Source organism: Syngnathus acus, chromosome 1 (genome assembly GCF_901709675.1).
Source record: "Syngnathus acus chromosome 1, fSynAcu1.2, whole genome shotgun sequence".
In the NCBI taxonomy this organism is placed as follows: Eukaryota; Metazoa; Chordata; class Actinopteri; order Syngnathiformes; family Syngnathidae; genus Syngnathus; species Syngnathus acus.
In genome coordinates this window covers 4,743,564-4,758,868 of record NC_051087.1, presented here as the reverse complement: position 1 = coordinate 4,758,868, position 15,305 = coordinate 4,743,564, and the positions used below count along the sequence as shown (strand labels likewise).

At 43.6% G+C, this 15,305-nt stretch overlaps 2 protein-coding genes across 3 annotated transcripts in view; one reads left to right on the top strand and one right to left on the bottom strand.

Annotated features, from left to right (window-relative positions):
- The window catches only part of LOC119121673, a 296,445-nt gene that overhangs the window by 63,688 nt on the left and 217,452 nt on the right, over positions 1–15,305 (top strand). The window lies entirely within an intron of this gene.
- tnrc6c2 (trinucleotide repeat containing adaptor 6C2) overlaps positions 1–15,305 on the bottom strand; it is a 32,418-nt gene that overhangs the window by 10,930 nt on the left and 6,183 nt on the right. For both annotated transcript variants that reach the window (XM_037262405.1, XM_037262397.1), the window contains exons 2-5: positions 13,666–13,766; positions 13,428–13,449; positions 7,251–7,628; positions 498–2,924 (exon numbers count right to left, since the gene is read on the bottom strand). In XM_037262405.1, the coding sequence (XP_037118300.1) occupies positions 498–2,924; positions 7,251–7,628; positions 13,428–13,449; positions 13,666–13,728 (2,890 nt within the window). In that variant the 5' untranslated portion in view covers positions 13,729–13,766. The remainder of the gene's footprint in view (positions 1–497; positions 2,925–7,250; positions 7,629–13,427; positions 13,450–13,665; positions 13,767–15,305) is intronic.

Here is a 15,305-nt window from a genome sequence, read left to right as displayed (position 1 = left end):
CGAATGCCATCACAATCAAGGAAACTAATTGCTAACAGTTTTATTGTCCCTGGAATTAAATTTAATATTAACGATGCCCTTCAAATACTCATTTTATACTTATAAATGCAGACCAACTGGTTAACAGCGGGGGGCAATGGTGTCACTCAATCGAATAGTGAGGAGTTACAGTTAAGTAGTAAAAGCACTGACGTCTTTTATGCATATATATGCCGCCTTGACACATTTGAACGGTGTGCAATAAATTAAAATAACTGGACAGACTTAATTATGCATATGTGTCATTAAGACTAACCACTTATGAATCACCGCAAAAGAATTATTAGTGGAAGAAATAATGCTTGGAATACCTAACAATTCTTGACGATAATGGTTGTAATGAGAATTTAGTCACGCCATCTGATAATGACTGAAATAGATGTACTTATTTCAAACCAGTTTTGAACTACCTCCATGTATTGAGACCATACAAGAAAGTCCATATGTGGTTTGTTTACCTGGGTTAGCAAGGGGAGGTCGACTCTGGGGGCCGGCACCTGGGTGTGGGGCACAAGTGTTGGGTGGCCCATAGTTGTTTCCATGATGCTGATGTTGGAGATGGCTTGGAACGTTGGCATGGTGAGGATGGTGGTGCATTGGGTGGCCGTGGTGGTGATTGTTGCTGCCAGGGCCAACGGGGTGATTGTTATTGTTGGACGTGATCATGCCACCGTTCTTAATGGGAGGTGGGCCGCTGTTGCCGGGATTATTATTGGGATTATTGCGATCCCACATATTGACAGTCTTGCTGTGTGTGCCAGGATCTCCCCAGGTAGACGTTCCATCATCGATCTCCATCTTCCTACGGATAGAAGGAGGGGAGGGCTCCTCCCAACCTGTAGATTCCAAGCCTTGGTCCTGTTTGCTGCCACTGCTCCAGCCGGAGGTGTTCTGTTTGACAGAACCAGGACCTCCCCAAGAACCAATGCTACCCCCTCCTCCACTACCAGTGCTGCTGCCACTGCTTTCTGTGGTCTTGGAGGAGCCCCAGGTGCCCTGCACTGGACCATTGGCACGGGATGCTTCTCCCCATGTGCCGCCACTTACAGAAGACGTAGTAAGTTTCGCACCTCCTCGAATTGCCTCTCTCGGATTATCCTTCCATCTCCCATTACCTCCATTGCCTGCTTCTCCTTCCCACATGCTGCTGGGGGAGCCATTGTTCTTGCGCTCTGGTTCTCCCCAGTCTCTCGTGCTAGAACTGTTGGCACCGCTATTACTATTTCCCCAACCACGGGACCTAAGCGGGCCCTCCCCCCAATTATTGGACTGGCTTTTTGTCATGTCACTGTCCCAGCTTGGTGCCTTGTCCTCAGAGCCCCAAGATGTCATGCCTACATTTTTCGGTCCGCTGGGGTCTCCCCAGCCACTGGTAGTGCCATTGGTGGCTTCTTTCTGTGAATGCGGGGCATCGCCCCATCCCGAGGAAGTCTCAACTGGCGGAGGTGGAGGGGCTCCCCAGCCTGATGATCCTTCACTCTCATGTTTTCCATCAGATCCATGCCGCGGATTGGTACCCATGTTGGGGTTGACGGTACCGCCATTGGTGCACACAGATCCACTGTTAGAACTAGAACTTTCAAATGTGTCTGAGCTGCTGTTGCTTTTGCCATCATCAGAGTTGGCTTCCTCCATCTCCCACACCGTGTGCTGTCGGATAGGAGTCTGTCCCCAACCGGTGTTACTGAGCACCCGAGGGTCCAGGTCTTGTCGGGGTAACACTGGGGTATAATCCATGCTTGAGGACCTATCTCTGTGGTGAGAATGCCCATCTCTACTGTCCCCACTACCTTCGCTGGCTGGGGCAGCTCCAGCTTGCTTACCCCATGATCCAAGTTGTTGCTCTTGACCTGAACCTGTAACGACAGGTTCAACAGAGTCCCAGCCTTTCGATGCATCTCCACCTCCTGAGGATTTCCCCCAGTCACCCCAGCCACCACTTCCATTACTGCCGCCACCCCCGCTTCCTTGTCGGCCCCAAGCAGAGAGGCCTGCGGGGGGAGCGGCGTCCCAGCCAGAGTCTTTGGGGGAGTCAGCTGCCTTAGTTTCACCGCTACCCCATCCAGAGCTGCCTGTTGTGTCTTCATTGAGTTGGGATGATTCAGTTGGCGACTGACCTCCCCAGCCAGTTAAGCCGTGGAGAGGGCTCATTGGCTCCTGAGCTTGTTGCTTGGTGTGGTTTGGTCCATCAGTGTTAAGGTTAGTTTCCATATTGAAGGGCAAGCTTGTGTTAGTTGAAGGGCGCTGCTGTTCATTTTCATTAGCACCAACCATGCTAACCCAACCTCCGCCACACGTGCTTGTGCCTCCAAGGCTCCCGTTGCCAATGTTTCCATTGCCTGGTGGGTGAGATGAGGGGGAGACCCCATTTGGGCCAATAACACCACCGCCGCCCTCTTGACCGAGAACAGGCCACGCTGATGGGTTGGCACTGGGATTAAGATTCAAGTTAAAACCGGGTGAGCCCCAATGATTAGGTGTGGCTCCTCGCCCTCCGTTCATTCCATCTTGTTTGGCGTCTGAGCCCCAACCTCTGTTACTGGACAATGTGTTGGCAGACCCAGGTCCTGTCATCATGTTATTGTTTGATTTGAGGGATGTGTAGTGGGCCGGCTGGCCTGTGGCACCTGTGGCCATACTCAGAAAAGTATTACCGACGGTAGTGACAGCGCTGACGTCTGTGCTGTAGTTAGCTGAGCCCAAGGGGCATTCTGGTGCTGCAGGATGGCCGGGGTCACTGCTGCGGCTAATAGAGGGCCAAGCTTCAGTGTCACTTCCGTCAATTTTTCCTTGATTCCAGTTGTTGGCACCGCAAGTGCTGTCTGAATGCGAGGATGCTCCCCAATGGCAAATCTGGGCAATAGGGCCACTCCTGGGGGATATGTCTAAAGGGGAAGGAAACAAAGTGGGGTTAGGGTCGATTAAAACAAATGGTGTGATAAAGAGAACACCCATAAAAAAAATGAAAAAGAGAACACCCATAGGGCGTGTTCAAACCAGAGTTCTTCTTTTTCCCTCTCTCGTCTTTTCCACCTTTTAAAACATATTCTTTCCTTACGCTTGAGCTGCCCTAATCTGTTATTACACAGTGACCATCTCTCTCTGTCTATACCATTTTTATCATGCTCTGTGTCCCCTCCCTCTTTCCTTGTGCAGTTAATTTTTCTCCTTCTTCAAACACCCAGCACAGTAGAGGCACATCTGTCTCCATCGTGGTTTTGTTAGCTGGGGCCTGAAAGGAAAGCCCAAGTGGAACGCTGCACATTTATCGGAATGAAGCCAAAATGGCTTATCATCCATCACAGCCAGCACTCCTACTCCACCCCCAAAACAATATAAACTAAAGGAAATTCTTTTCCCGAGTGTCTACAATACACGTCTCACCCTCTGCATAGAACAGCAAGTCTACGAGCTGGGTTTAAAAAAAAAAAAATTGAACAATTCCTCCAAACAATTAATTTATATTCTACTGCATATAAAAAAAAAATCATTTGCCCCAAGTGCACCCCATCAACTACTAATTGATCGAATCAGTGCTCTAAGAGGGAAATTAATCAATCCGTGACGGGTAATCAATGATGTTGTTAATTCAAGAAGCAGAGCAAAAGAAAAACTATTGATCCAGAATGCACACACCCAAGCCACAAGCCAGTCAGATAGTCTTCAAACAATACAAATTCCCATCATTAATCGAACTAACACAGGCCAAGCAACCGTTTGAAGAGGAAATTCCACCATGGAGAGGACAAAGAATATGCATTATTAAATAAACAGTGACTAATTATAACCATTTAAAAATCTATATTAAGCTGATGAACAAGCGGTATAGAAAATGGATGGAACATCAAACCGTACATGTCAATTTTTTCTCTTATTAGTGTGCGTTTGTTTGCTTTTAAGCTACAGTACAACACGCAAGAAAGCGTCCGGGAATGCAGTTGTCGCCTCCAAACATTTATCTTAATTTCTCAGGCAGCTTTATCGCACAAGGTCATCAGGCTGATGGTCTCTGCATATTCCCTAATGCTGGCATGCATGCAATCATTTGCACAAAGGAAAAAAAACAATCCGTTATTAGATTTGTAAACATATGGGCTTGTGAGCCAAAGGGGTTTTCTCTACCATATGACATGTTTATTTGGAAAATAAAAGGTGTTTAAAGAAACGGACCACAAAAGCAGTCAACATGTCCGAATCAACTTCAATTACAGATTTGATGCTTAACGGGCTGCTTCTCTACTGAAAGCAAATAGACAACCACACAGATGGTCTTTTCAATTACCAAACCGGAGAAGCTTACACGAAGAGACGGTATCATTAATGGCTACTGATGTTACGACTGTCTTTGATCAGTCAGCACCATCTTTAGAGCAGCATATTTTATTAGTCTTGAAACACAGCAAACGCACTGAAGATCCGGCCTCAGGAGAGTTAGTTGGGTTCACTCCCAAATCTTCAGCGTATTTTGTGTAAACTCTTATTTATTTTTTGTAGTCTTTTAAAATTGGTCACATAAATTGATCGTAATTTGTAAGGGCCAGATACTATGTGGATCTGACATTAAGCCTTTATGAGCTATATTGTGGTGACCCAGTTAAAATTGGTATTGGCCCCATATACAAATATTTATATTTTGAATTTCAATGATAATTTATGACTGTATTTAGCATCTTTACACTGCTATTATTTAACCCTTAAAATTAATGTTGTATACTTTGGTTTTTGTGTGTGGATTTTTGGCCCAGTGTAAAATACGATATATGCAAAATATACTGTAATAGAGTACAATATTAGTGCAAAATAAAACATTTGGTTAAAAAAGCAAGAATGTGTTAATGTTGTGTAAGTAATAAGATATCAGTTAGCATAATAGTGCATTTTATTCTATTGTGCCTACCAATATAATAATAAATGAATGGCGTTATAAGGCTATGGGATAATATATATAGCAGCATATTTTTCCTTCACCGCAAACCGCCAAATTCATTTGCTGCAACTCCCGCTCTTGACATTCCAATCAAAAAGTCTGCCAGTGTTAAATTATTTCTATCCATTATATACAATGACACAGTAAATGCAGTGTTGTTTCATTGTCAAACCAGCTCATTCATCAATTATGATTTTAAAAAAAAATAATCGAAAACAAAGCACCCATTTTACTTCTGCTCATACTCCCAAATGGTAACAAAGCTGTGCATGACAACTGCCAACAATTTGGACCTAAGCTTAGTTGCTGAAGGGCTCCGATAATTAACAGTACGTATACATGCAATGAACATAAACGGCAACATTGTAATCTGGATGGCAACAGCCTACAAATTCAAACAAGAGATTAATTGTGACAAGACAAGGTGTCAGGATAGAAATGGGCATGTTGCCAAGAATTAAATGCCCCTCAAATGAAATGGAAGGAGGTGTGACAGTGATCGGGAGAGCGGGGTGGCACGGCAAGAGCATCCAGAAGGGGCAGGGGGTCGATTACTTGCGATAGAAAGCAAAAACAAAGGCGGCACAACTCCTCTTTAGTTACCGTGAGCACGTATCGAGTAAAATATAGGTTAGCGATGTGTGTTGTGTAGCAGGAGTAGAATGGACATTTCGTAGTCTTTTGTAATCTAATGGGTCTGATCCATTACTCTTTGAGGAGCGCTTAGAGCCCTACTTGGACCAAAGGAGGCATACGCTTGTTTTTGTTTCGGAAGCAGTGGTGGTGGGGAAAAGTCATACGAGGATATAAAACTCATCAGTCATGTCTGTTTACCGCTGCTGGGCAAAGAAAAAAAAAAAAAAATAGCACAGTGCAATGGTGTCTTCTCAGGTTTCACTGACGGTGACTGGATTAATGAAGTCACCCAGGGATTCACTTGTGTGCCCTGAGTGTGTGAGCAAAACAGGCCAATAAAAACCATCAGTTTTTTTTAAACCAGAGTACTTTTGGGATTATTTGATATATTGTGTAGATTTAAAAAAGCAGCAAAAAAACAAAAGAAATTCAAAATTTGTCCTTTTTTTTTTTCTAAACAAAGTATGGCAGAATAGAGCTGGGATAGGCTCACACACTCATAAGCAGTCAAGAAACTAGATGGGGAAATTACACGAAATGTGTCCGGAATCCCCCATTACAAAAAAAGCTTATTTCAACCAGATATATATCCACACTCTAACATAAGCTACCCAAACAATAGAGCCGAGGGTCCTTAAAGCACCACATGCGTCACCCCGACTACCCCAAAACAGCTGTTGGGCTGAAGTTCCCACAAGTCTTAAAAGACCCCCAACTCCAGCACCTGCTGCTGGCCAAGCCAGTCTGGCCTGGACTATTGAATGATCCCCCAGTCAGCTGGATAGACCAAGATGTCAAAGTGGCAAAAGGGTGGGGGGCGGCGGACGGATAGCCTTGAATCTACGGCGGGCTTCCCTTTCAGCTTTTAAAGCTGTTGTGTTGCATTTGGATCGCCAGTTGGAATATCCACACACACACTACGTTGGCCTTTTTCATTGTGTCTGAAACCCCCACAAAAGCTTTCTATCAACTGAGCTGTGTGTGTGTGTGTGTGTGTACATGTGCGTCAGCTGGCCTGCAAGGCAGACACGCATCTAAGGCGACACAACTAGGTCAGGCTAGATTTCCTCCAGCTGCACCCCCACAACACCGATGAGCCCGTTTGTGCGCAAAGGCTGCTGCCACCTAAAAGCGTCACCATAACCTCATCCAAACGATTTGCCAAATGCGGTGTCCAGTCCTGACGTGGTGCGGAAACACTAATGTATTCATCCACATGAGCTTTAGTGCTTAAGACTACGCGTTTTAAAACAGAGCCAAGGTTTAGGCTTTCTACTCTTGTGTCAACAATGGCTGTATCCAAATTTAGCTGAGGGAAGCCTTTTACTTGAACCCGAGGCTTAGACAGGAAATATGAACGCATATGTAAGTTATTATAAAACAAATCCTCACGAGACAAATCCTCAGGGCGTTTGTCATATACAGAAGAGCTGACTGCGGCTTGTTGACTAGCTAGCGGCCTAGCCTCTAAAGAACGGCTGAAGGTGTTTGGATTTATTATTGATCAATTGAAAATGCCCTGCTTTGAAACTTTAAAATTGCAAAACGTAGCCAAGATGCACAAAAACGGAATAATTCACCGCCCGGGTTGGAATTCAAAAACAAAATCAATCCGAATACATGGAGGGCTTTTAAAAAGGGCACAAACCTGAGAGTTGTTGGTCTGCAGTGAACTCTGCTGAGTTTGCGCTAACGCTGCTGGTACTTGTAGAGGACTGAGAGTAAGGTAACGAAGGTGACAACGAGGCCGGGAGAGCACCGAAGGCTCCCGCAGGCAGCGGCTGGCCTCTCTTCAGTAGCTGCTTGTGCTCGTGCTGCCGGAAGCGAGGGGGCACCTCTCGGGGTGGGTAGCGAGCGCCGGCAGAAGACGACGGGCACTGCGGCTGAGGGGCGATGGGATTGTGGAGCTGGCTGCCGCAGGAGGCGCGCTTGTCATTTCCACAAGACAATGAGGAGGAGAGTGGCAGCGTAGGGCTGGCGGGGTGGAGTGTGCAGGGACTGGGCTTAGTGGGAGCAGGCTCTGGCACTGGATGGATACCACCCACAAACACATAGATGGAAGACAGGCAGGAAGCAAGGTATTAATTGAAGCGTTAGGTCGCATACAGCAAACAGTTTGTAGCATTCACCGCTGCCTAATGTGCTAGAGTCAACCCATGACCTAGAGTACAAGCAGTTGCAAAGAACGCTTTGTTGATCTGACGGTAAACACTCAATATGTGCTTGGTCGTGTTTTGTATCGTCCCCAGACAGAAAGAGCATTTGACACGACAGCTGAGACTGCGTTCACTCAAGGGATGAATGTGCGAGTGCTTCTACTGAGGGAGAATGCCTTTTGAAAACCAGAAGAGGGATAAGTATAAAGCATCAGTCAAGTTCAAGAGTTTCAAGTCATCTGAGAGCCAAGCTTCAAGCGGCGATTGTGCTTGTTAGCAAAAAAAAAAAAAAAAAAAAAAGAACAACAGGCAAGATGGAGAAATGAATGGAGACGAGCAGCAATGACCAGGATGCATCTAAGGAAAATGTCAAGTACTTTATATGTTGAGAGGACTTTTGTTGGTTTGCTTCAAACGTCTTTCGCGAGCACACGATTTCCCCCTGTGATTTTAAACACGCATGCAGAGAGAGTGAGCTGCCTCCAGCAGTATCCGGCTGGCGGTCGGCCCGGAACTGCAGTCGCTGACGCACATCACTTGATTAAATTCTGCTCGGCCCGCCTGACATTCCCGCGGCCAATCGGAATGCAGGAGAGTGCCCCCCCCCTCCTCCTCTCTTCTTCTTCCCTTGCATTTACAGCCAGCTCTTCTGTTTTTCCATCACAGCTACCCCATAACCCACCTGCTCTCCCGCTTTCGCTCTCTGGCTCTCTCTCCATCACCATTATTTTTGCCTTCTATCGGCCTCTGTGCCTTCATCCATCTTGATCCCGCCCACTGCTCTATGGTGCAGCAGACTGCAATGACGAAACAAGAAACCATGCAACCTTTTCGGGACTGAAAAGCGTGCAAATCTTGTTATCACGCTGGCTCTTGGAGTTAACTTTGACCCAATTGGGAAATTTGATTCTCTTCCCATCATTTTTTACCATATTAGAGATTACAAGTATCAGTATCTCTTAGAATCCATAATCTTCCCCTGGAAATTAACCAGTTGGAATATGTAAAGTGAATAAGAAATAGTACCTGTGAGAATAACAGCTCCCCTCTGCCCTGATCAAATAGAAGTATATTAGCCAAGATGTGTCTTTAGTTTGGAGGGAGACTGATTTTTTTCGTAATTCATGAGGGCTGGGTAACAGTTTTATAGCATCAAACAAAAGGCCACAAAGGGGGGAAAAAAATGGAGAAGATGAGGGAAATCCCTCCGATGAGAGTGAAAGATTAAATGAGGAATGTAAAGCACATTACACTTCCAGCCGATGAATGGGAATGAGATTCCACACAGTCAATTAAGCGTAATGCGTCTGAACCACATTGAAGGGATAAAATCCTCTCGTGGAGTCGCTAACAACGCAGTGGAGATACAAGACCTGTGTATTCTGGTACACTCCTTTTGTTGATTTGGGTCATTGTCTTGTTTATAATACAGCAGACTTGTAGGAATATTCATGCGCTACGGGCGGCTCAAGTCCCAAATCGTAAATTAAACTTTAATAAATCATGAAGGCGCAGCAGCTTTCGACTGGTGTCTTGGAGTGCAACTAAACTACAATTATCGGCCTTTATTATCATATATTGCGCGTTTTGTTATATGACGAGATTGCAGACATGTGCAGTCCAACAACTTCGCAAGTGCTTCAAAAATAAACACAATTGGTCAAAAGAACAAAAAGGTTCTAGCACGCAAATAAAAATGTGAAAATAAATCAAGCTACTGCTATCAACACAGCTGGACGCGTAATCGTCGCAGCATATCGGATTTCCATGGCCTTGGGCTGTTTATTTACACAACTGCAGATGGGAGGCCTTATATTTTTGGAATAATATTAAACAATATTCTGTTCACGTGACGTGGTGTATGTTGCTGCTGTTTTGGTATGCAATGCACTTCAAATGGGATCAGGAGTTACTGTATTGTTTGTGCCTGTGCTAACCTAATATCGCAAGGCATTTATTTGATTTGTTTATATTAATTGCAATGTACAGAATTTAGAAAGAGCATATTGTTATACATTTTAAAATGAATACACCACATATTTTGCAATTTACTTTGCTTCAGGGTCACAACAAGGGCCAGTCAGAGATTTTGTGAGGGCCAGATGTGGCCCCTGGGCCGTACCTACATCTGGTCTATTGTCTTCAGAAGCACTTCATTATGCAGTCATGTTTGTAAGAGTGGGGGATGGACACCATGTACCGGCATATACGCCTTGCACAATGGTGACATGAAGTCTACGTGTAAAATTGTATAAAATAATGTAAACATTTCGTATTTATTTGAGTGCATGTCTATGCACTCTTGATAATTCCAAATCTCGAGGAAAGCCCTTTAAATCGAGGTTAAGCGAACTAACTATTTTATGTGAACTTATACATATGCATGTTTACTGCAATGACTTTTTAGACGCACGGGGGGGGGGTCTCTGAGGTCCCATCTGTCTGTATTAATAAGCTAAAAACATTCACAGCACATTAAGACAAAAGCATTGTCATCCTCACCCTTTCTATAGAAGAAAAAGGCAGTTGCCATAGAGACTGACACTGTTGCCTCCTGCACCTCAGTTTGCCTCTTGTGGCCTCATGTGACCTTCTCCCATGCCATGCCTCCTCCGTCCTTTCCATCTAATTAGTGCCCCACACCCCCAATCTCCATCTTCACGCTAGCACCCCTACTTCTCTCGTGGGTCACGCTCGTTTACTTCTCCCGACGTATGGGGGATGAGAGCTACGTGTTAAAGCGCTTATGTGGTTTGTGTACATTTGAAGCGCTAAATGTCATCATCTTAATCTAAAGAGTGGAGTTCCACACTGCATATTTTATTAAAGGAGAGGGAGCTGTTTAAATCAAATAAATAAATAAATGAATAAATATGAGTCATTTGCAAGGTTAATGGAGTTAAAGAAAACTAACAAAATAACGTTCAGACTGGCATTTGGGGATTGTGCTTGATGTGATTACACGATTCTTTGTGATTTTTATTCATCTTATCGTGCATTCAACAAATACTCCGTATATAAAACTAAAAAAAACTAAAATGAAAACAATGCAAATTAAAATGAAATTATTAAAAGCAAAAAGTCCAAATGAAATAAAAGAAAATAACTGGGGGGAAAAATATTATAAAACATGTAAAAGAAAAGAGGGCTTGTTATTATCTCTTATCTTGTTATTATTATCATGAAACAGCGTAAAATAATTCTCCTTTTTCCAGAGCAGTAACAAAAATGCAAAGGAACAATCGTGTGCATCACTGCTATTTGCTTCAATGTGGTGTCAAGCCTGTGAGGAGTGAGAAACACCCTTGATGCCAACACACTGACATCCTTTCAACTCTAAACTTGTACGCAAACATCTTGGCCTCTGAGCACGGGCAGAACTGTCACTCATAGAAGCTAAGTCACATCTCATTAATAATCTGCCAGACTTTAGAGATGGAGAGAGGCTCACTTTGCAAGGGAGGAGGGGGAGGCAAAAGAAGAAGAGGTGGGGGGGTCCAGAGGCATCGAATGGCTTCTCTCTTCAGCAGCTTGCGAGTGATTGCGCCGTATGAATAGACAAAGAGCGAGGCATTGTTTAGGTTTGTGTGGCCCTCTTGTTTCCTATCGTACTGACCCCGAGCTCTCCTTTCATCTCTCGCTCTCCTCCGACACTCCACATGCATGCTTGGATGAGTACACAGGAGGGGGGAAGGGGGGGGTCAGTGGAAAACAATTATGCTTGGCACTCATAAATCCAAGGGACGTAATTCGCGAGCTATTCACGATTAATTCTTCTGAGTGTTTGTAAACGTGGCTAAGTGAAGAGAAGAGCGCCGTTGACGCTTAAATAAATGAGCTTCTAATTGGATTGTGATTCATGAAATTCCCTTGTTGTGTTGACGCAATTAATAGCATATGAAATTGCAAATGAATCCAAAACGGAAACAGGCACTTCACTTGCGTTTATGTGACTCTCTCACTTTGGTCGTCGTTAATGGCGCGATCATTGCATTCATTTTTATTTCTGCCAGGACGAAATGAAACGACAGGAAGTAATGGCGAGCGTGTCGAATAGGAAGGGTCAAGGTAGCAAATCCTGTTGCATACATTCCAATGGAGCCGCTCAAGGTGTGGCAGATACTGCAGGGATGAATTATGAACTGCCATCATATCATGAAGTTAGCAACTCAATAAATTGTGGGCGTGTCACAAATGACGACTGTAGATGTATTGGAATGTGACACATTGCATCAAGGCTCTGCCGCAACTTCTTCACAAACAGCATTTTGCTTCGCTAACATTTCCATAAATGCCATTCCCAGCAGGTTACGAGCAAGCGATATGCCGCCACAGCTCAAATATTTCTGGTTCTGCAAATCGCCGACATAAGCATTGGCTTTAAAATCGCTCCGTATGGAAAGGAGGGAGGAGAAGGTATATATATCTTTTAATATGCGACACAAGGTTTGACAGACCTCATGCTCTCCTAATTCTTATTCTCCATCTGTGCCGGCATGCTTTTGTCCAGGTTGGGGCTAATGTGAAACAGACCAACGTGACTGTGATTGCAGATTGCGATGGAGAAATGTGTGTGTGTGCATGGAATGAATAATCAGTGGAGGTAATGGGGGGGACCAGGACAAAGGAGGATGGAGGCCCTGTATCAGCGCTCTATCTGTGTGTGTGTGTGTATGGGGGGTTGGAAACGGGCAGTATGAGGCAGCCTGCTGGATGGAGCCCTATGCTAGTGCAAAGCGCTAAGCCTAATGGGGGGCAGAGAAGTTAATTCCACCGAGCTGGGGCTTTATCTCATTTTCATACATATGAACGCGTCGGGCCGAGATCGATTACCACAAACAAATTGAGATGCTTAAGAGACCAAAAAGGCTCGCAGATCGGTGAGCAGGAAAGATGGGGCAAGGGGGGAGGGGGGTGGTGACGTGAATCTGTATGTGTCTATGAATTTCTGAATTTACCGATATGGATGGAAAGACACAAATAACCCTTGCATACTGATTGCTAGCTTCCCACACACGGCTATTATTCATGAAAACAACTCATTCCAGTCAATAAATGCCTGGCCTTGAAGAGAAACGGCAGATAGGAGCAAAAATCAGAGGTGGCTTATTGCATGATTAGTCCCCACAACACTTTCTTTTCTTTTGAAAATGACACCCAATTACTCATTCTGTGTTCCCTTCTCACACCACATTTCCTCTAAATTTCGTACCATTGACGGCTATAGATGTGAAAGGACCACTTGTTTTACATGAAACACTAAGGGTAAGCGAGGACACGTTTTTTTTTTTTTTTTTCCCCCAACCTCTGTCCTGAGGGATGAACACACACACATAGCTGACCGCCATTACTTCAGCTTCTCCCTTTTTTGCCTTGACTTCTCCCTAGCGCCCTTTGTAAGCACAACACACTGTGCTCTGTCAGGATGGCCTCACGCTCCATTGCTTGCTGCTGCGGGCACACCAGACGCCACTTTGCATTTCACTCGACTGCTCTGTGTATGTATGTGTTTTTTTATTTTTTATTTATTTCGAGCACACAATTGCGCACATGTCCGGATACTGTACTGGATGTGTCCAACGGGGTTGCGCAAGGACACAAAAGGCTATGCAGCTTTATAACAATTATAACTTATTATAGACATTTGGAAATAGATGGCTGGTACTCACCTTTGGGTTTCTGTTCAGCAGCCTGCAAGAAAGAGAAATAGACTACCTTGAAATAATAATAAATAAACAAATATCTTTTAAATTCATCCAGACATGGAGGTACAATCAGATGCATAAAATATTCCAAAACGTGAAAAAATAATCTAAAACCCTGATTGATTGTCATTATTATTCCTTAATTTGTTTGACAAAACCATGAGATTTATTTATAAATTCAATGGAAGTGCGTGCGAATCACCTTTTTCTGAGCGATGTCCTTCTTGATCTTGTCTTCTTGTTTTTTCTTTTTCTTTTCTTCCATCAAATGGTTGTCGTTCTTGTTTCGCTTGCTTCTCTCAGCTGTAAAACAACAGAGTGAGAATTGTGTGATTCACTTTCTCCATATTACAAGGTACACAAAACTGACGTGTCATTGATCAGAGCCTTCCAAACATATTTGTGCAAACTAGAAGCTCCTTCCATTTGATTTACTTCAAGCCATGGCAAGAGCGCTGAGAAAAACTTTCCATCAACAACACTCCCTTCATATGTAAATTGCACTTGACAGGTCCGAGGAACATTTTTCCCCTTAGTCAAAAAGTATAATAGAGACCTATAAAAAAAAAAAAAGAAACTATTGAAAGGGGAAAAAGTGACAAAAGCCAGTGACTAGCAAAAGTGAAAATCATTGTGGAAGGACTCAACGCAGGACATTAATAAAATGACAGAATGACAGAATACTAGCTGTGTGAGTCAAACTTGACGCATAGCTTTCCTGAAGGCCAGAATGTGTTGTAATTCCTTCATGACAGCCTGGAAACTATTGGAAGTATGAACTGGGTCTTGCGTCCGTGTTTTTGTACTCTTTATATGCTATGGACACCGAATATTTTGTCATATCAAACTGATGATACCTAAAAATTAATCGTCGTCATGTGAGAGTAATCTGATACCTTTGGGAGTGCTTGGAAATCAATCCTATGCGCTAGGGGCAATTTAATACATCACAAAATGCCTAAACTAATAAGATTTTTGGGCAGAAGCGTGGCTCAAGATGTGATGTGAAAGGGCTCACTCTTTTAAATATTACCAACACAACTGTCACTTAATTTACATAATCAGCCAAGTCTTTTTAAAATTATGCACGGCACTAGGGCAAATCCCACAAGCGGTGGTATCAACTTACTCGTGCTAGCAAGAGATGGTGAATAGCAAGTAGTAGAGTTCAGAGGTCATGCTAATCATAGTCAATAGTGAATTAGCAATGCTAATGTTGGCAGATGTGGCACTGAACACTGGAAGCTCAGTCATCTTTGAAATAATAAACGATTAGAAGAACATTGTTTTGTCAACAATGTGGATTATAAAAAATTACAAGGATAAAAATGTTATCCTTGGTATTTACTTATTGAAAGATGTAGCTTGTTGAATATTGATTGCCGTTTGGATCTGCTAGGAATTCTCGCCACCTCCTGGTTGTCTTATTTCATGATGTCACTCAGTTTCACACCATCTCATCTTCATTTGTCCAATCACTACTTTTTAAATTAAATCTGATTTGCTTTTCAATCCTCTCTTTGTGCAAAACAAATTTTCAGTGCACATTTGAGGGAAAACTGACACTTTCTTGAGGGTGTTTTTTCTTTTAAACATGACAGCTGGATTTTTTTTTTTTTTTTTTTTGCTGACGACAAAAATGGCAGTCTTGGCTCCCTCGCATATTCTTGCCTCTCTCTCTCCCGCTCTCTACCGGTGACACAAGCATCTAATCAGTGGTGGCCCAGTACTGCATAATTCAAACCCTGCATTCTCAAAACAAAGTGCAACCTCTGATGTATTCATATTTTGAAACAATGAAAAATAGAAATCAAAACAATCAACTTCAGGGTCAAAAGAAAT